Source organism: Chroicocephalus ridibundus, chromosome 3, assembly GCF_963924245.1.
Source record: "Chroicocephalus ridibundus chromosome 3, bChrRid1.1, whole genome shotgun sequence".
NCBI lineage: Eukaryota > Metazoa > Chordata > Aves > Charadriiformes > Laridae > Chroicocephalus > Chroicocephalus ridibundus.
This window is the reverse complement of record NC_086286.1, coordinates 59,130,362-59,153,059: the sequence shown is the minus strand read 5'-3', so window position 1 is coordinate 59,153,059 and position 22,698 is coordinate 59,130,362. Positions and strand designations below refer to the sequence as shown.

At 40.1% G+C, this 22,698-nt stretch overlaps 1 protein-coding gene across 1 annotated transcript in view; it reads right to left on the bottom strand.

The window, feature by feature from the left end:
* The window catches only part of ESR1 (estrogen receptor 1), a 172,415-nt gene that overhangs the window by 5,048 nt on the left and 144,669 nt on the right, over positions 1-22,698 (bottom strand). Inside the window, 3 exon segments of the mRNA XM_063329315.1 lie at positions 2-213; positions 1,639-1,822; positions 7,190-7,323. Coding sequence (XP_063185385.1) covers positions 2-213; positions 1,639-1,822; positions 7,190-7,323 — 530 coding nt within the window.

Below are 22,698 nucleotides of genomic sequence, written 5' to 3'. Positions count from 1 at the left end.
TCCTCTTCTTTACTGTTTATATAAAAAGACTGCAAGGAATGAGATGAAGCTGATGCAGTTGTCAGCTGGCTCCGGTTTTCCTCTTCCATCGGCCCAGCGCTCCTTGCTGCCGGGGCATGCAGCCGATGAGCGTCCAGCATCTCCAGCAAGAGATCATAGAGTGGAACTACGTTTTTACACTTCATATTGTACAGGTGCTCCATTCCTTTGTTGCTGTGGGTTGTAACAAAACAACAGTTACTTCCCAAATATGTTAGGGGAAAAAAAAAAAACCAACCTAATAGCTAATAATATTTGTTAGTTCACATAAATTCCACCTTGTAAAAAACAACTGACTGTACACTCTTGCTACAGTTAGCAGAAGGCGGCACCTTCAAAGAACCCTTCAGACTGCCCATGAGCAAGTTGCCTTCTAAAGGTGGCTCTTTCGCTCTCCTTTGCCTAAAAGGCAGCCTAGAGCCCACGGACTCCTAATTCAGGCACTGTGACAAAGTGGATGGGATGAATCTTGGCTTTCCCATAATAAAACCTAAAATATCATTATTCTTTTTTCCTAGAAAATAACCTCAGCCAATTAGTTAGCAAATGCTTGCCTGTAATAGCATCCATTCACAAAACTATGAAACTATGGAAACAATAATTAACTTCACTGTGCATCTGGAACTTCCTGAATTGTACAAATTCTTCTTAAGGAAATAAAAAAAAAAAAAGAAAAAAATGGATGATTAACATGAAGACAACGACACTTAAGAAAATTCACAAAAAGACAAAAGTGAAAAAAACCCCACATGCACACACCCCTCGACTTTTTCCTGAGGACCTGTATATCAGCCCAGGAGGTAAAATCTGTATGATTCAGCTTTAGTAGCTATGATGTGCTGTGTACTCTAATTTTATTAACTGAAATAATGAAAATTAAAATCTGTGTAACAACATCTCTTGTTCCTTCATAAAAATAAGATCTATACCGTATCTTTCTATAGACTTGTTATGCTGTTAGCACTCCAGCCACTGAGCAGCTACCTTAAGAGTTAATTACATTTGGGAGAATCTTTGCTGCGAGTACTAACAGAGTGCCTCAGACACCTCACCTCTAGTTAGCAAAGGACACAGTCCTCTAGATGGGGATTCAGCAGATCTGCATTTATCCTCACCCATAAAATACACATAATGATCCTAATCTCTTCTCTAAATTGGTTTGCAATCAAGCCACTTGTGGAAACCGGCTACATAAAAGCGATAGTTTTATTAAATCTTATCTTATAGGAGACTAAAGTTTGCAGAACTAGGCTACTGCTACGTTAGTATTCTACTTGTTACTTTTCAAACCACATACAAGATGCAGTAACATTAAAAGTAGGTACTGCTTACAGCACTATCAGAACAAGAAGCAAAGGAAAAGAGAACTAGAAGAAACAAACGGGGAAAGCGTTTACTCCTTTCACACCATAATCCAACGGACTGTGTAGCGCTTATGTTTAATAATACATCTTTATGTAAAGTAGCCTTTTTTCTTTTTTTTAGTAACAACTCTACACACAGTTTGCACTCCCACCTGTGAAACGCGTGTGTGTGCATTTGTGCAACCTCCCTTGCACAGGAGCCGTGCAGGGGGGCTGACTGCCTGCTTGCTCTCACCTCATGTGTCTGATGTGAGAGAGGATGAGGAGGAGCTGAGCCAGCCGTCTGTGTTGCTGCTGCAGAGAAAGACCCGACTTAGCCATTAAGTGTATCAGAGTGTCTGTGATTTTGTCCAGAACACGGTGAATATAGTCTCTCTCTTCCAGAGATTTCAAGGTGCTGGAAAGAAAAGTGTACACACCTGGAGTAGGAAGGAGAAAGAAAACAAACAAACCACAGACAAAAATTACTTTGATGGAGTCAGACACTTGCCCAAGGTACGCCTCGTGGCTGGCCTCTTTGGCTTTGGTGTTAAACCATGGGAGCTGATTGTGTGCGAACCCTCCTGCTTGCCAGGCAGGCCTCTGGTTTGAATGACCCTGGAGCTTGGATTTGGTCACTGTAGGCAAAGCAGGAGGAGGAAGACGATGTCTCTTCCCCGCCTGGGTCCATCCAAGGTCTGGGCCAGGTGGCAGGTGACACCTACAGCCTGCAGCTAGACCTACCGGCGGGCTGCACTCTTCTCTCAGTCACTCGGCTCCGAAACCTTGAGGAGATGCTGTCACCTCGCGAGAGCTCTGCAATACTGACCAGCCCAGGCCTTTGGAAGTTTTTGCCATTTTCTCTGCTGTTTAATGTTTGATTTTTGGTGATTTGCTAGTCAGTCTAGAACTGAATGTGTTATCACAAAACACGTAAACAAAATCAGGGTTTATTTACACACACTCGCCTCAACAAAACCCTCCCAACCAGGCAAGAGCCTCAAAAGGTGTGCTCCTTCACTCGCAAACCTGACTCTCCTTTAAAAACCATGTCCAGAGCAACCTGTGTAAATGTAGCCATCTTACATTGCTTACTGCTGAAAGTGAGCAACCTGAAGATTTGGACCAGAAGGAAATTTTCCAGAGATCAAAAAACCTCCAAACTCCCCCTCCAACAGCCCCTCTACGTCTCCTATAAAACACTCTAACCCCGGCACGAGAGCTTTTGCCAGCAGTAATTCTTGCGTGCATGAAGCACATCAGCTCTCTAAATGGGAAATTCTAAACTATTTTGCACATTTTTATCTTGAATTTGTTCTGGACAACACCACACAGCCAATGTGAATCAGGTCACAAGAGCACTGTGCTTCCAAAAGGCAGCTGTTGCATTCAGCAACAGTTTTTTAATCTTCTGGATTAAGCCAATAACTCTAAACAGGTTGTATTACTATAATCCAGTCCCGAGGCAGCAAAAGCTTAAGATGTGTGCACAGTATCTAACTATCTAACTGGCTTGATCATGGTGTGTTCGCTGCCCTGTGTCTGTAATGTACTTGGCAAATCCTGTGCTTTAGCCGTTCTACATCAGCTCACAGAGACAAGAAGAAATATGGATTTTGTCCTTGGAAAAAATTGGTTCCTGGAACTACTTCTCATTTTGTTTTTCTTTAACGCTTCATATACAGCACAATACGCAGTGCATATTGTGAATATGCAATATTAAGAAAAAAAGACACACATACACTAACATGCACACGAGCACAGGCATATATACTCTAGCTTGTTTGTATTGCTTGCAGCCTGAGGAGCTACACCATCAGATCTGAAGATAAGACTATTTTGCCATGCATCTGAGCAGTCAGGGAAATTGAGATTTTTTTTTCTGTCTTCTTGGCATACCTCACCTCCTCATAATCACCTTGGTAGTCCAAGGGCCTGACACCTAGAACTACTGTAACCTGCAAGTAGGTTTTATGACTCTGGGTGTTCTGTACTAAAAAGAAATAGAAATTTGTGGGTTTGAATGTCAGAGTGAGTGTCTCTGAGAGACAGAGTGAGTGAGTGAGTGAGAGACTGCTTTAAAAAAACAAAAGGATAACTCAAAGAAAGCACAACTTCTGAAAACCATCAGTCAGAGCACTTAATTTTGGTAATGAATATTTTCATTTTTATGAAAATTTTCTTTTTTCATTTTTTATGAATGAAATTCTTAAATTTTCTTCAATTTTTATATTGCTTCAAATTTTATATAGCTAGATAATACAATGGCCTCTTCTCACAAAGCTTTTTATGATTATTATTATTTTTACTGAAATTAATTCATCAAAGAGAAACAGTTCCTGGGGCTTCTCTCAGCTGAATGACTCTTAACCACCCACACATATGCCTACTGACAATACCAAGCTTTACAGCTTAGCAGGTACCTGTAGGGGCAAGATTCTTAAATATTACTGATAAAACAGAGTCCATTAGAAGGAAACATTAGTCTCATAAACCCACAGTGCCTCCAGAGCAGCTTCTTCCAGCCAGAGGATGCTATTGTGCCCTTGCAGCAATGCCCCTTAGTTTCATAACTTTGAAACCAGAAAAAGAAAAACATCTGTTAGGAGGAATTGTTTCTCACCCAGGTCTAGTCCAGAAGCTATTAAAAAGTATAAATCAAAAAAAGCACTCCCCTAAAAATGTAGAGACTTCAGGCAATTGTGAGTCAATAACTGCCAAGAAAAATGACATTTGTTTTCCCTTTCTGCCCCTCCGGTGATTCTCCTGCCCCAGACCAATGACCAGAAATTTCCCCAGAAGAAATGCCAGCTATTTATCACACACATACACACATGAGCAACAAGCATAGTTTGGAACAAGAGTGCAGAAAATTGTCTTAGCAAAGTGAAATTTAACAGTCTCAAGGGTCTTTCCGAGCTCTGAAGCTGAAAGTAAGCCTAAACTGAATAGCTACCAGGTTGTTTTCCAGCTCTTTCTGTAGGTCAGTACTGTAAAACATAATCGGCGCAAGAACAGAGAAAGCACCACTCTGCAAAGAAGTCTATTGGTCTGAGCCCATGAGACACAGCACAGGGTCCCTCGGGGACTGCAGTGCTACCGTGTCAGCTGTTTGCATAAAGTGATATAATTTTATACGTGTCACTATACATAGTGATATATTTTTGCGTATTACTGTAGAGGAGAACGCCCTCTACATCTTTTCTGTCACAATAAACGCCAGTTTAAAATATCTTTGCATTTAGTGTTCAGGCTCACAAAGCAATACCCAAGGCTCTTCTTCCCCTTCCATCCTGCCCCACTGCTCTGGATCTGTAGCAAGTCAGGCCGAGCTACGAGCAAATTCAGCTCTGGGCCATGTGCTCCTGTGATCATCAAGCCCCCGAAATAAGTAAAAAACACAATTCAACAGGAGATGGAAATTCAGGAGAAAAGAATAACAAACAGTCACATGGAACCATGTATCAGGATCCATAAAATCCGCTAAATCTTTCCACCTCAATGGACTAACCAGCTAAGTAATTAGGCAAATCAGCTGCTAAGGCAGACGTGACCTACATCATCATCTCCAAAACAAAACCCTGTTGCTTTGCCACATCGCACCACTCCTCTTTTCACACTCAAAACTAAAACATCTGGCATCATGTTGCCCTTTCATGTTTCTAATATTTATGTTCCAGTATTAAGAAACAGCCCTTTATTATTGAACTGAAAGTGTTTTTCAAAAATATAATTTTGCTTTTTAGTCAAAAGACTTATTGCTGCAGCTTTAGAGGGGCACCTTCTGGTTTGTTATTTAGTTAGAGACAATTCTGTCCTTGTTGTTACAGACATGCTGTCTCCTTGATATCTCAGGAAAAATTTGGAAGTAGCATAAACGTATATTTTGCTTTACAAACAAAACCTTCCATCTTTTCCACATGCAGTGAGAGCAAATAAAAAAAAAAATCACTTGCATTTTGCCCAAGACCACACAGAAAAGGAGTGTAAAGATATTAAACAGCCTTGAAAGATGTTGCAAAAAAAAAAAAGAGAAAATAAATGTCCAACAAAAGCAATAAACAGCACTTCCTCATGTGAAGAGACTAACAGATGTCCAAGGATTTAATAAAGAAATGTTTGTGTACACTCAGTGAATTAAACCCACACAAAGCTTTAGAATCCAAAAGCAGACTGCTTTTAAATATGAAATGTAGCATAACTAGTCCAATTTGTTTAATTAGTCCACTTGATTAAATCATTTTTAATCGTATGCATGTATGGTACAGATAGCGTAAGGGCCAAAAATTCATTGTGTATTTATCTGCTGTTTCTTTAGCAGAAGACTTGCGTATATTTACATGTGCAATTATAGAAAAAAATCAGGTTAAAGGAGGCTTGGAGGTCATCTAGTTTAACCTCCTTCTCAAATAGCAGTAACTTCAGGGTTAGGTCAATCTGCCCAGAGCTTTGTCCAGCTGAGTTTTTAGTATCTCCAATGATGGAGATCCTACCATCTTTCTGACCAACTTGTTCCAGTACTTAACCTCTCACTGGGAGGATTTTTTGTTCTGTTCATCTAGTCGGGATCTGCCTTGCTGTGGTTTGTCCCCATTGCAGCTTGTCCTGTCCTCTTGCACCTCTGAGAAGAGTCTGGCCCTGAGAAGAATCTCCATAACCTGTTCATCAGCCACCTGAGGATTGCTGTTAGACCTTCCCTTAGTCTTCCCTTTTACAGGATGAACAAACCCAGCTCTCTCAGCCTCCCCTCATGCATCACGTGTGCCGTGTGCTTCAGAGCACATAATATTTCATGTGTGTCCCAACACTTCACCTAAGGAGGCTGGCTGTATTCTGTGCAGAAAAGCATCTCCAGACGACATTTTAGAGTATCTATGCCAAACAACACTTACACAACTATTACAAATACCCCAAATTATGTTACTTATCTCTGTAATGCAGTCTAGCCTCCTAATTTGGGCATCTAAAGGGCCTGACAGTCAGAAACTCATGTCCACATTCTCATCACCTAGTAGTTAACTCCTCAGACAGTTATAAAATTAGTTGGTTATAGGAATGCAAAAACTGAAATGTAAATTTCATTACCTTTATGCATAAAGGCAATTACAAGCAATACAGACTTACATTCTGTGGCCATATATACATACACATTCAGGTTACAGTGTACTCAGATACACTGCGTAAGTGCAGTATGCAAGCCAGAGTAATACATGACGCTCTGCACGCAACGGTGTAAACTGCTTTCATCGTGAACCTGTAACATCTCAACCCGAACCATGCCCTCTGATCTATCACCGTCAAGAGTCTTGTAAAAACGCCAGACTTCCCAGCAGCTATAAACTTTCATTTAACATAAAATAAAACTCCACACCCAAAACCAGACCACTCATCCAGATTATCAGATCAACTCTAACCTCCTACCGCACAAAGCACCACTGATTCGAACCTGCTGAATATGAACCTTGAAGAAATGAAGATTTAATATCTCCTAGCCTCAGTCAGTGCTCCCATCTCTCTTATGTGCAGAAGGAGATTTGCCTCTGATTATCACTGACTTCACTTGCTGTATTTTTTCTTTTACAGTCTTTCCTTAGGGGAACTCTCGAAACACTGCGTTAATTGCTGGGTCCCACCTACACCACTGAACAGGTTTGCCCACTTCCATCCCTGCCTGCATCTGTGTTGACAGCCCCCTTTTGATTGCTGCGGTCTCAAAATGAAAGCCTCAATTGGTGACAACAAGCAACGTTCAACCACATGCAGAAGCAATGACAATTACCCGCGCGAGGGCAAAGCACACCACTTACCGGAGTTGAGCAGGATGATGGACTTAAGGCACACAAATTCCTCCCCTTGAAGGTTCATCATGCGAAACCGAGCAGCAGTAGCCAGCAGCATGTCAAAGATTTCCACCATGCCCTCTACACATTTTCCTTGATTCCTGTGTGAATACCATCAAGGGGGAGATATTCACAGCTTTAACGTGGTGGCAGTGTGAGCTTTTCATCCCCCTGGATCATTCTCCTCCAATTTGATTTCCCCAGTGCACTAGCTGGCCTGTGACTTCCTACTCTATGCTCATTTGGTGTATGCGCGATTACAAAATCATAGTTCTCACATAAAATGAATAAATAATTAAATACTATATTCCCCCCCCCCCAAAATGTCGATTTCATAAACTCATCACCAGGGAATTACTGTGTTGGAACATAAGAGATTGACACAACCACACCTTTACATTGAGGAAAAGATTTATTTAAAACTACATTTTGATTTTTTTTCCTGTTCCGTTTGTACTGCTTTGTTTCCTCGTTCTTTATTTTTTCCTTTAACTGAATGAGTCCCCGTTCTTTGCATTTCTCCCTCCCTAATGTTTTGTACTTGTTTCTACCTGGCCTTGCAATCTGTAATGTTCCGACACGCTTCTCCCATTTTTCTTATATCAGCATAATGCCTCCTTAAAGAATAAGCTTATTCACGAGCTCAAGAAGGACTTATGAGGCCAAAATATCGTCTGTATGACTGAGTCTGATTAAAACTATCACTTCACTCCACAAATCAGATAACTTTTTACATTACAGCATTAAACAAAGCTAAAGTTTGGGAAATCTCAAAGTGTTCATTAGTAAGGGCAATTAACCGCCTCCCTCTGCTCACAATACTATACAATAAGAGTACAATACGTATACAAAGAATACAATAAGTATTCTTACTTTTTTTTTCATCTTGCACACCGAACCCGGAGTTCAAGAATTAATGCAGATTCTAGTTAATTTTTATGGAAGTTTAGTCTGCAGATTTCCAGGTCATGGATTTTTAGATCATTTATATTGCTACCTTTTACCAAAAACTACCTACTTGCAATTTTATTAGGACTTTCTGAGTGAAACCATAACATGTAAGACTTAACGAGTGATCAGATCTGCTGTCTAAAAACATAGTATTTTTTAGATATGGCTTTTATGAACAAAATTTTGAAGATCATTTCCTTCCAAGTTCAAATCCCAATTCAGTTTAATTCGGTGCTTGAACCTAAATCTACATCTCCCTTATCCCAGAGCAGTGCCTATGAGCCAGTGACTATGGCATATGACAGAACGTGTGCCATCTGCTTTCTGAGACATTTAAACAAAGCAGGACAATGCCAAGAAAATAGAGGTACTTCCTTAAAACAGCCAATAGGGTGTTGGTTAAAATACAGTAATGTTTGAAAATGTGGGATCCCAAGCAACTTTTCTAGTCACTGTTACAACAGCGCATGTTCTCTGATTTTTCTGTAAGACAGAGATGATCCAGCCTTGGGAATGGAAATAGTAGAAGGGCATAAGGAGGACTGGTTGCTCCTTCTCGCCTCTGTCCCTATGGGCTACCAGGCAGCTGCACACTGAGCACTCATAAGAAGTGCCTAATTCGCCCCATACATTTCACTAGCACTTAACTCAGAATTTGATTCCAGCAGGCACGCGGTACTGAGCTGCAACATTTGTCAATGCAAATTTTTTGGCCTTTTCTGGCTCTTTAAATTTTGCTGAAGTCATGGTGGTTTAAGCTCTAGCAGCTTCTCTGGTATGACCAGCAACATTCATAATTTCATCTTAGGTTCCCACAGCCTATGGCAACAAGTGCAGTGTAAAAGGTCACGGACAAAAGTCTAAGTCTTAAGCTTAGCAGGCAGGCTCAATGCCATCTTCCATGTAAAGTGTGTGATGCCTTTTGCACCCTCATTTACAATGCCTTGACTGAGGAGCTGAACTAAAGGACTGAAACTAAGAACTGAAACAAAGAACTAAACTTTGCTGAAATTCACATTCTGACTCTTTAGCCTGAAGGCTGAATCTGAACTCAGACAGTGAGTTTTCAATGATTTGATGACCAATCAGTTACACTGTTCAGAGCTGGATGCAGAGAGCTCTTCAGCAACGACCATGTTGCTGCCCTGCTTAGGTAGAATAAAGCTGCAAAACTGAACTGGTTGGATTCAAGTATATTCCTCCTCTGCTCAGACACCAAAAAAATAAACAAAGGAAAAGTAGTATTTAATAGCGCCATTGTCAAACAAAAAACAAACAGAAATCAGGCACTCAAGGCATGAGAATACGAACAACTACTATTACCTCAAAATCTATTTTGCGTGCTAAAATTTAAATCCTATGGAAGTAAAATAAACACGAATTTTTACAGTGGGAATAGTTCCACTGCTTCTGATACAATATTTTTGTCTACAACTAGAGAAACATTAACTTTGCATATATAGAGTTAAGCACAGTTTCAGAGGTCTAAAAGCCTTTAATAGTTTTGCATTAACTTAAATAATTCCCCAATTATGAAATGCCTTATGGAGACTCATAAAATGGAAAAGACATTTGATAGCAAGTAAGAATAATTCTCAGGTACTTTTTACCAAAATAGTTCAATGGACTGTAGTTTACAAGATCAATATTCCAATCCAGATCCTCTTGCTGACAAATACAACCTCTGGATAAAAATCTCTAGTCCTCCAACACATAGTCCATGTGCCTAAATCTCTGTGCACGTCTATTTCACACCAACTGAACTTATATGGTAGATGATAAATAAAAATTATGTAGATTTAAGAGATTCTAAAAACTTTCTAATCCCATTTGCTTTGCTATCTGCAGTGGGTGAAATACCAGGCTACTTCCTAAGAAAAAGAAGACTATCTCTTTACTAGATAGATAGACAGATACCTAAAGCTAGGTATCTAACTTAATCTAAAGTATTTTACCTGTGTGCAAGAAACAATTTAGAAATTTCTGCTTTATTTTCAGAGTTAGGCAGCAGATCCAACTCCACTGAAATCAGTGGGAACTGCAGGAGCTTAGTGTTTTTGAAATGCAGGCTTCTAATCAAATTTTTTTATTATCTAGGCTACAATACCGATTTTCTTTGTTAACCAACAGAAACTATCTGAAATAGGATCTCCAATTCTCTTGAACTGCCTTCTAACTTTCTAACATAAGCTGATAGTATTATCACATCTTCACAGCTATATGTCCAGTTGATAGGAAGGCCTATCTAGGAAGGCCTAGATAACTTTCCTGGAGGACAAATTAAGCAATAGATCTGAAAATTATCCTTATACCACCATCATGCTCTTGTCTTCGTGTACTCTCAGCTTACTGAAAACAAAACAATAAAAACTTGTTTACTGCAAAGCATCAGAGTGTATTCTCAGAAGAATCCTTAAAACTTGGCTATTGGGAAATGTTTAGGAAAGTTAAAGCGTGTGAATTAAAAGTCTGAAGTTACTGCATAAAAGTCCTATGTGCATTAACTTTAGGAAGTCTACAGTATCACAGCATCTTCCAGGCATCAGGGCGTCTTTAGTCCAACCTCCCACTCAAAGCAGGGTCAGCTAACTCAAGGCTTTATGCAAGTCTGGTTTTGAAACGCTCCAAGAATGAAGACTGCATAACCTCTCTCAGCTTAATTATTTTCATCATCATGGGTTTTTTTCTCCCCTATATCCAGTCAGAACCTCCTCTGCCTCAAATTATGACTCCTGTTTCTCAGTCTCCCATCAGGCATCTTAATAAAGAGCCTTGATAACCTCCTTGTAGATTTTAGATTAGGCATGCTCAAAAGCCATTTCTTCTCCAGGCTGAAGAAATCCACTTCTCCCAGCCACAAGGCATGTGCTCCCACCTTGATGTCTCATCACTAGGTTTACTAAAGTTCATTAACATCTTTCCTGTAATGAGAGGTGAAAAGCTGAATGCGATATTCCAGACGTGGTCTAATGAGTGCCAAATAAAAGTGGAATAATCACTTCCCTTGCTCTGCTGCCTACACTGACACTGATACAGCTGTGGATACTGTTGGCCTTCATTGCTGCCATGTTGCAGTGCGGGCACACGCACAGGTTGCTGTTCACCAGCATCCCAGGTCCTTTCCAGCAGAGCTGTTCCCCAGCTTGAACAGTAGCAGTGGATTAAGTCCATCACAGGTGGATTTAACACTTCGCATTTCTCCCGGCTGAATTTCATGAGGTTCCTGTCAGCACATTCCTCCAGCCTGTCTGTGTCCACCTGTATGGCAGCTCTGCCCTTGAGCATATCAACTGCACCCCTGCTTTGGTGTCATTTGGTATTATCAGATTTGAAGACAGCGCACTCCATTTCTTCTTCCAGGTCATTGTCAAAGACATTCACAGGACGCATCCTAGGATAGACCCCTGAGGAACTCCAACTGTAACTAGTATCAGGGTAGAGTGTGAACCATTAACAAGAGGCCTAGTCATCTTATCACAGAAGGCAATCAGATTGGTCAAGCACAATACACCCTAAATCTGTGCTAATTCACACTCACCATTTTCTCCTTCCTATTCACACAAACAACTTCCCAGAGAACTTGCTCTATGATTTTCCTTGTGATAGAAGTGATGCTGACTGGCCAACCTGTAGTTCCCAGACTGTTTTTCTTTCTTCTTTTGGAGATGGGTGCGACACATGCCTTTCTTCAATAACTGAGGACCTCTCCTGGTCTCCACAGCCTTTCAAAGATGATAGAGAACAACCTCACAATGACATCATCCAACACTCTGGGATGCAGTCCATCCCATGGACTTGTATGTGACAAGACTTCTTGAGAGATTCATGTCTCAGTCCTCTTTTACTAACTCAATCGTCTCCACCTCAAACCCAGTATGTAGGAATAAGAACTTAGATTTTATTTCAGTCTTGGAAAACCCCTGGATCTCGGAAATGTCTTTTACAGAAACACAGGATCACGTGACAGACAAATAAATACTAACAGTGAAGGGTGTTTAGGTGAGGGGAACGGGGACTTGGGGGATATTCTCATCAAACTTTCCATTCAAAGGAAAAAGCCCAAGTAGGCACAGATGCACCCATCAAACCAAAGCCTGACTGTATATTTGTTGTCTCTCTGGCTTCTTTGATCATGGTACTTCATTTGATGACGAGGGACTGGCAAGAGCAGATGGGATCCACCAGACTAGGAGAAGGAAGGTCGTCTTCACAAATGGACTTAGTAACTTGGTGAGGAAGCCTCCAGGCAAGGCTTGTCACAGGATGTGTTCCTAAGACTAAAGGTAGGTTAGGAAATAGGGGAGGCATGATTGAGAGAAAGCTGCAGGGATAACATTCACATCCCCATTTAGATGGAAGGGTATTCACAGACTTAAATCAAATGCCTGTGCTCTTACACAGAAGGAGAATTGGCAGTCTGTACACAGTCAGACAGCTGTGATGAGACTGGAAACACAAAGGCTTGGTGGGATAGGGCACAGATCAGGCCAGAAAGCACATATGATTGGAGAATTGTCATGGATGGGCACAACTTCATTAGGAAAGACAAGCATGGAAGAAGAGAGGAAGAACTTGAGGTCTACATAAAGGGAGAGCTAGATTGCACAAACCATAAGAAACCAGAACCACACATGTCAGGAGACTGTATAGGTCAGATCAGAAATTAACACCAACGACACGGGGGCAAGAGGGCGGGGATTGTTACAAGCTGTCTGACAAAGAGTATAAAGTCTTTCTATAAATAGCTCATAGAAGTCTCCCAATCTACAGTCTCGTGGACGATTTCTACATGGATAGACTGCAGTCATTGGCTGGAAGGTCAACATAACATTGTGCAAGTAATCCAGGGAGTTTCTGGACTGTGTTGATCATAACTTCCCAACACAAACAGCACAGTGGCCAACCAAGGGCAATGCTCTATTGACTCACTCCTCATTGCTGGTGAATGTGGACACAGATAGGAAATTTGTCTGCAGCAACCATGAGATGTGATTGAGCTCAGGATCAAGAGGTAGGCTGGGAATGCAAACAACGGAACTATGACTCCGGGTGTCAGAAGAACAGATTTATTTTGTGAATTGCTAGGCAGAATATTCTTGGAGACATGATGGGGAAAGTGTCAATGGAACCAGACGATATTTTAAGGAAAACTTATTGAGAAGTCAGGAACAAGCCCATCCCAAAGTAGAGGAAGACCAGGTATTTCAACAGAAGATCCACCTGGCTAAGCAAGGAGCCCCTTAATGAACTAAAATGCAAAAGAACATATAAGAAATATAAATAAAAGCAGTTAGCAAAGGAGGAGTACCAAAGCACTGTTTGAGCATTTATGTCTAAAACTAGTGAAGGACACAGGGTAACAAGGAGTGATTTTACAAGTATGGCAGCAACAAATGGAATTTCAATGAGAATGAAGAGTTGACGAATCGGGGAGAAAACCTCATGAATGACTACATGGAATAGACGGAAACACTCAACAGCTTTTCTTTTTTGTGTGTGTCAGATTTCACTGTCAAAGCCAACAGAAGCATATTGACAGGTTAAGGAATTACTTAGAGAATTAGTAATTACTTTGAAGAGTAATACCAATCTTTGAGGACAAATGGGGTTCAGGGTGCTGAAATAGTTGGTCAATGTATTCATTAGGTTACTATCTGTCACTTAGAAAAAATCAACAGAAATTGAAAGAGGTCACAGGCAAATAGTAGAAGGATAACACAACTTTGACAAAAACAAGGAGGATCCAGGAAACCAGATTGTGCTTGACCAACCTGATTGACTCTATAATGAAACAATTAGTTAAATGATCAAAGGGAAGCTGGTGGGTGCAATATAATTCAACCATAGTAAGGCTTTTGGTTTACAGCATTCTTATCTGTAAGCCAGGGAAGTACAGGCTGACCAAACAGACAGATATATGGGTGGAAAATGGGCTGGATCAGCAGACTGAAAGTATATATTGATAGCTCAACACCTAGTTTGTGATAGGTAAAAAGTACTTTGAGGTTGACTCTGGAGCCAATGCTGTTCAATATATTTATCAATAATCTGAATGATGATAAAAAATTAATCTTCAAATTTGCGGATGATACTAAATTGGGGCTGGAGGGAGGCTGATATACTATGTAGCACAACTTCAGTGTTAGAGTCATCCTGGAGGAATGAACCAACAGAAACCTCATAAAGTTCAACAAGGAGAAGTACAAAATTCTGCACCCAGGGCCAGATAAACCTGTGCATCAGTACAGGTTGGGGAACACTGGGCTGTGCAGCAGCCCTCCTGGAAAATGGAAATAAAAAAAAATATAAGCCAACAGCATTCTCTCTTTGTGGATAAGGCAAATTGCATGCAAATTATGTTAGGAAGAATGTGTCCAGAAGCACAAGAGAAATTATTTTTTCCCCCACCTCTACTTGGTCCTGCTGAGGTTTTGCCTGTGTCCAGTTTCAGGCCCCTCAGCTCAAGAAGGATGTTGGATGTCTCCTCCTGTTGTGGAGTTGATCAGAGGCATGCAGTGCATGGCCTGCTAGGAGAGGTTGGGTGACTGGGTCTGTTCAGTCTGGTGAGAAGGAAGCAAAGTACGTAGGGAAAGGGACAAAAAAACCTGCAGTCTACAACTGCTTGAAGAGGCATTACAAACAGGGCGTAACCAAAGTCTTCTCAGGAGCAGTGAACGTTAAATCAAAAGGTAATTAACAGCTGTAAGCTACAGCTTGGAAGGTTTGGGCTGGATTGTAGGAGGGTGGTGCAACCCTGAAACAGGTACCCAGAAAGGTTGTGTGTTCTCCATCCTTAGAGACTTTCAAGAAAGCTACACGAAGTCACAGCTGGCCTAAGCTGGTGCTTCAAGAAGCAGGTTGGACAAAATGATCTGCAATCAAAATTTTTGTTTCTAAAGTAAATTGTTGGACAAGTTCCTGGAAGAGTTTAGTTTCAAAGGGTACCATTAGAAGCAAGGATTTATTACTGGTGTGGAGCTTTTTAACCAAGAATCCAAACATGCAGTCAGCACCTGAGTAAAGAATAAAAGCAATCCTTAAATCATACAAATAAGGTTTGATGTACTAATGCAGTTGTAAAGAAACACCACCACCATATTACAGCCCTCTGGCTTCAGTTTATGCATAAATCTGGCACAGAATATAAAATAGAGAAGAAAAAATAAAATTTAAAAGTTAACCCAACTTTCTAATACTTCAAAATCTCTTAATCCGTGTAAGCTTGGATTGTGTTTTGGAGAAAGTTTTGGAAGGAGGACAATCCTTTCTATTCATTATAGTCTTTTCATTCTCAATGCATATCTTCTTGGCGTTTTATCCTCCTTACATCTCATTCTCATACTTCTGTTATAATTGGTTAGGATTTATTTCTAATTCATTAACTTATTCAGTCGTGGCATAGGCAAGGAAGAATGTCTACCTCTCCAGAGGCAAGAACACAAATTCAAGTGAGAGAACGTACTTTTTTTAGAAAGTTACCTTCAAGTATTAATTTTCCTTTCTTTTTTTTTTTCTTTTTTTTTGGGGGGTGAGGGGTAGCTCACTAAAATCTTTTTCAGTTGATTTACAACCCTGTTGCAATAATTATTTCTTGTTGTTTAAACAAATACAATATTTTTGGCTACTTACTCAAAAATATGTGCCATTAGTGTCAATGCATGAATCACAGTCTGAGAATCACTCACAGCTGGGCAACTGGAGAATAATTCAACATAATTCAACATGAAATCACAATTTTTTCCCTTCAAGAGTTTCTTGAAACAGACTTCTGCCAAATAAGAAATGAAACTGAAATATCAGTTCCAAACATAATTTTGAGGGAGGAAAAGAGGTAGAAGGAGAAGGGACCCCTAAGTGCAAGGCTCTCTTTTCCTCCACCGAGCTGAGCAGTTATGTTTATACCTTTTCACATAACCCACCCTTTGAGTTACTTCTGTTGGCCTCATCACTTCCCCAAAACAGGTTGAAAAAAGTGGTTGCCCACGCATAGCAGCAGTTTTCACCCAGCACCCATGTTTCCATAGCAACAAAGCAACAATTAGGATTGAGCCTGAGGCCCAATTAGGCAATTCCTACCTCTTCCAGTGCTGACAAAATTACCAGCCCACAATTTTTTTATAGTCTGTCCATTAGAATGTTATTGCAGGCTTTATGCCTTTCATCACCTTTCATCAAGACGAGATGATTTTTATATACATTAATGTGTTTTATATATATTACTTCTATTAATAGACACTGATAAACACCTACTATTTGTATGTAAAGTCATACACTAAAACAGCTTAAGGAAGAGGGGTGTCAGGAAAGCTCCATCTCCAAGGTTTTAAGACCAAATCAAGAACATCCACCGGCATGCCTTAAGTACTGCCAGATGGGCGTTGGAGGGCTACTGAAGTACTTGAGGATTCCCCCTTTTCTACAATGCTATCCTTTATCAATAATTGAAAGATGAGGAAATTGTTATCAGCAGTGAAATTTTACTTCAGACCATCCTGCATTTAACCAGTAACTCTGGAGATTGTGGAAAAGGGTAGGGAATAAGTAAGCAGAGAAAAAAATAAATCTGAAAAAAATTAGCCCCCAAAGTTCTGGAACAAAACAACAATCTCCAAAGACATTCTCCAATCTGCATGGCCTGCTGATGGAGAGAAATGCCTAGCTTATTTATTGTTCTGTGTCATTGCTCATGAGGTTAAATAGCAGTTTGCTTTAAAAAATGGCTCTTTTGATCACAACAACTAGGTTTGTACTGTCACAAAAATCGACCAGTAAGTGGTAGGTGGGCATGAAGGTGAGAGTTTCAGAAAGAAATAAATTAAAAATACAAGGCTTGTTCTGTAGTGGTTCTGTTGTGTTGCTTTCTGTGTGATTTTTCTTTTTTTAAATTGACTTGTTCATGAGCCTTTGTTACTAAAGGTGGTAGCAAATTCATTCAGAGGTAGCAACATCTTTTACTCATCCCATTTCTCCCTGAATGCTGTCTTTCAAATGACACACCCTGAAGAACTTAATCGACTACAGTCGATTAGTGGTATTACAGCCTGCTCTTCCTGGAGCATACTATTAAGAGCCCTTTTTTCTTTTTCAATATAAGCTTACGAGAACAGAGGTTTGGATCAATTGCTGGCTAAAACATACTCAAAAGTTTTAAAGTCCAAGCTTTAAAAGTCATCACTGACACATTTTTGCAATAAATATGGACTAGCACATTTATAAATTAAAAAAGAAATAAAAATCTAGTTTAAAGTTGTTTTCACCTACAGTTTGTCACCAAATACTGGAATTGCTGAAGTTGGGAAGGCTGTCTGGAGATCATCTAGTTCAATGCCCCTGCTCAGAGCAGGGCCACCTACAGCAGGTTGCTCAGGACCATTGGGAGGCAGCATTGCTGGCTAGAGAGCATCCAGCTGTGCTGACTTCACAGATGTATGGAGCTTCCCCCATCACGCTGTCTTGTAGGTGCTTCCATTTTTATGTGCCTTACGCACACTTAAGGGAGTCTCCTACTACTACATTTCGTTGATTACAACATCTCTCCTGTCCACATCACCCTGAACCCTTTCCTTGCCAGCCCAGACTACCACCTTCCTCACTTGATCGTGGGTCATCATCTCCCTCCCCTGTAGTTCCTAGTTTAAATTTCCTCTACCAGGTTGGCCAGCCTGTGGAAACTGTGCTTTTGTTATGCTTGGTGAGGTTGATCCCATCTCCTCCTAACAATCCTTGACCCTCAGAGCAGGTTCCATGATCATAAAAGTTGTATTCCCGTTGTTAACACCAGCTATGCAACCAGTTGTTGACCTGCAGGATCTATCCACTCTTCCCCAAGCCGTTTCTCCTCAGCCACCCCAGTGGATTGCCCACCTGGGCTCCCATGCCCTTAACCCTTGCCCTCAGAGCCATATAGTCGGGACAAAGTGTCTTTTCTGACTAGATCAAGAGAGGATTCTCTACCTAGGCAGATAAAGCAAGAATACACTACATATTTCAGCAGTGGTGAATCAGGTCTGAAATATATAGACAATTAACTTTTAGGTACCTTTTAATTATTTTTTTTCTTGATAAAATACAATGTGAAATGGATCCACAAATATTCAGATAGGAAAAATCTCTAAAATGGTGCTATAATAATTCTAAGAAAACTGATATTTAATTTTTTTTGTCACATTTGAGACATTTAGATTAGAAAATTATTATGAAGGCTATCCATTTGGGAATAACAAAGTTACAATAATTGGCTGAAAAAAATGTTATTCTTGTTGACAGGATGCCCTTTTTCAGTTTAATTCATATTCAGTCTGAACCACCTTAAAGCCAAAAAATATTTCAAAATTCTCTTCATATCATAAATGCAAAGAAAGTTTAATTTTGGAAAGATCAGCATCGCAATTCAACATGACCTAGAACTGGAGCCTGAGCTTCCAAGGTCAGAGCGACTAGATGAACAAGCAATCTTAGAATTTGTGTAGGGGCTATGTTGAATCCAGAAATGATTTCATTCTCTCTGAAAAATTCTGTTCTGTGCCTACAAACCCACACAGGGAGCCTCTTTTTCTAACAGCTGAAAATTGGGAAGATCATAATGAAAGGAATTTTTTTTCTTTTTTTTTTTTTTTTAAAGAGTTCATCACTTTGAGCACCACCAACCACTTCCGCAAACTCTGGAAGGGCCCTCATAATTTATGTTTAGGTTGTCTGAATTACAAAATCAGGTAGTCTCTGACTGTTGCTCCAAGGCACAGAAAAGACTGATTTACAATAAATAGAAATTATTGCTTTTGCATTATTTTAAGATGTATAATTCTTTCTCTTGTAACATTTTTTTTCATTCTCTAGGGTCTAACAATATAATAATGCATCTCAAAATCCAACAATAAAGTGAAACATGAAAGAGAAATTCAATTATTTCAAGAGATTCCATAACTCTCTACAAGTTGATCTATTTAGCTCTATCAGGTAAGTAGCCTCATGACAGGGTGATTGTTTGAGTTGGGTTTCCAGCATGGAATCTATTACTATTAAAGATGTCATGAAAATGAAATGCACAATCGTTTTTCAAATTTATTTTGAAGTGCAAATTTAGATATACTTGTTGCCTATGCGTTTTTTCCCTTTGAAATAAGTAAGAGCAGCAGGTCACTAATGAAGCATTCTGAATCAAGCATAGGGATCTGGGCAGGCTGGATCAATGGGCCAAGGCCAGCTGTATGAGGTTCAACACGGCCAAGTGACGGGTCCTGCACTTGGGGCACAACAACCCCATGCAGCGCTACAGGCTTGGGGAAGAGTGTCTGGAGAGCTGCCTGGCAGAAAAGGACCTGGGGGTGTTGGCCAACTGCCAGCTGAATATGAGCCAGCAGTGTGCCCAGGTGGCCAAGGCGGCCAACAGCATCCTGGCCTGTATCAGGAACAGTGCGGTGAGTAGAACTCAGGAAGTGATCATCCCCCTGTACTTGGCACTGGTGAGGCCCCATCTCGAGTACTGTGTTCAGTTCTGGGCCCCTCACCATAAAAAGACATTGAGGTGCTGGAGCGGGTCCAGAGAAGGGCAACAAAGCTGGTGAGGGGTCTGGAGAATAAGTCTTAGGAGGAGCGGCTGAGGAAACTGCGATTGTTCAGCCTGGAGAAAAGCAGGCTGAGGGGAGACCTTATCACTCTCTACAACTACCTGAAAGGAGGATGTAGAGAGGTGGGGGTCGATCTCTTCTCCCAAGTAACAGGCGATAGGACAAGAAGAAATGGCCTCAAGTTGCACCAGGGGAGGCTTAGACTGGATATTAGGAAAAATTTTTACACTGAAAGGGTTCTCAAGCATTGGAAGAGGCTGCCCAGGGAAGTGGTGGAATTGTCATCCCTGGAGGTATTTAGAAGATGGGTAGACATAGTGCTTAGCGATATGGTTTAGTGATGGTTTTTGTCAGTGTTAGGGTGATGGTTGGACTCAATGATCTTAAAGGTCCCTTCCAACCTAGACAATTCTATGAGTCTGGGATTATTTGATCTGAGATCACTTTGCTTCCATTTTTCTAATAAGTCAATGGTAATTAATGCAGCCACAATTACATAGTGCCAAAAAAAATGTTGTGCATTTACTCAATTAAAGTGTACTCAAGTACAAGTGTGATGTCCTTAGGCATTTGGAACGCTTTACAAGGTGAGGGACTAGCAAAACATACTTGGATTTCATCCTGATGCTCTTCTATTCTATCTAATCTTCTCTCTATCAAAACACTGGAAAGCACTATCTGCACAGAAAACTTAAAAGATTCTTTTCAGATGTGGTGAGAAACTTTCAGACCAAAGCCATAAAAGCAGTAAATTCTTCAGCTGCCATTCACTATTATTACAGCGAACGCTGTCTTTATGCTATTCATGCTAGCTGCTGTTTAAAGATATCCGTGGCCTCCTGCCATTACTCAGTATTAAAGTCAATCAAGGGAAAATTCTTCAATTTCTTCCAAAAGAATGAAAAAGTTCCATCAAGCACTGGAAGAGGAAGTGAACAAGAGTTTCCAAATTAAAAAAAAAAAAAAAACTGAATAGCAGACTAGATTTCTCCATAGAAACAAGGAAATAACCTGGTAGAAACATGGAAATACTGATGACGTTTAACTGAAATTTTGTAAGTCCCTACACTGATGTTTTGCTGCTAGACATTTTTTGCAGTCAAGATAAGAAAATAACATTAGAACATAACATGAGAACAACCATAGTGGCTCATATCAAAGGTATATTTATCCCTGGGCTAAGCATATATGCATTTGGATCTGCTGATTTCAAGTGATTACCTCTAGTGCTAGATTGGAAGAGATAGTAATTCGTGAATTACCATCTTCTCAATGCATTCATGACCTTATGCAATTTCTATCATCTCTATTTTGTTTTCCTTCTTCTATTGAGCATCGCAGGCAGACAAGTCAGTGTATTTAGTTATTCTTTGTACCAAAGCTCGTCTCTCCTTGAATGCCTATGCAACCCCTCTGGGTATATTTCCTCTTTTTTCAATATTCCTGTTAAGATAAGGAAAATCAGAATGGCAGAGTTTTCCAAGCACAGATGCCGCACAGATTTAAGCAGTGGAATAACAATGGTCTGTACTTTTTCCTCTTGTAACGACTCTTGGGGGAAAAGCTGTAGTCTATTTACTTTTCAACTGCTAGCGAGCAAAGAACTGCTGGTTTCACAGAACTGGCTACTGTTAACAGCAATATGGCAAGATCAACTCAGGATTATTCTTCTGCTGTATGCATCAGTTCACATTTGTCCACATAAAATTTGGATATCGTTTAATACTTTTTGGAAATCAAACAAGATCTCCTTCGTCCATTTGCTTGTTAATTTCATCAAAGAACTCCAATGTATTGATGAGGCATGGCTTCCCCTTACAAAATGCATGGTGACTCTTTACTCCTGTGTCATGGTTATTCACACCTCAGCCAGTTCTCTTCTTTAGATGGTATCCCATCAGTTTCCTTACACTGGTCACCAGGCTTACTGGGCAGAAGTTCGAGGATGTTTCAGGTGAGAAGTCATCCACCTCAGTCAGCAATTCAACTATTTCTACCATGAGCTTCTCTACAATTATGTTTCAAACCTTTAAGTAACCTCCGATCAGCATGATATTTGAATGCAACAAATCCTTTACAAATATAATAAAATATGACTTTCTCATTCCTGAGGAAACATTACATTTTCTTCAAAATTATAAACAGCCTATTGTCAGGCCTGACAAATTTCAGTCCTGGTCTAATGACATTTTTAAGGTCTAGTTTCTTGGGAACCGTCCAGACAGGAAACATCTGGTTTGTGCCATTAGAAACATAAGCCTTTTCTTCTAGATTTGTCTTATGCAAGATACTAATTTTCAAACACAGAATATAAAAGATTTGCATTTATTCTGGTCCTTCTTTGATTGTATCAGACACTGTGAGTGTGCAATTGTATTTCCTATTTAAGCATATTTTTCTAATCTATAATTATTGTCATTTGAGCTTTTTTAATAGCATCAGGAGTACACTGTAAAAACGTGCCAGTTATGTAACTGGCAGACTGCTACAAGTCCTGATTTTACACCAAGACTCAAGTGTTTAGGTAGTGTGTTAACTAAGATAGGGTGCATTATCACACAGAATACCCTAATTACAAGGCAGAGTGGGAACAGAAAGGGATAATGTGATGATACTCATCCATACAGAAGGCAGCAGTCTACACATACTGGCAGCTAAATTGTTGTATAATTATTTCTACAGGCAAAGCAAAATTTAAGAAGGAACTTAAAATGAATAACAAAGGGATGCTTTTTTGAAGGCGTCTTCCAAGTGTGAATTGCTACATAGGAAAATTATAGAGTTATTTATTCGAAAATGTAACAAGTAGACTCTCACAGAATGAGAAAAGACAGTCTCTAAAAGATCTTCAGAGACAAGACAAGTTCATGTTTAATGTGACACAAGTAGGAGGAATGAGCTGGGAGAAGAAAAATTGGATTTGTTCAAAAAGGAGCAAAGTTGGAATGTTATTTTTAT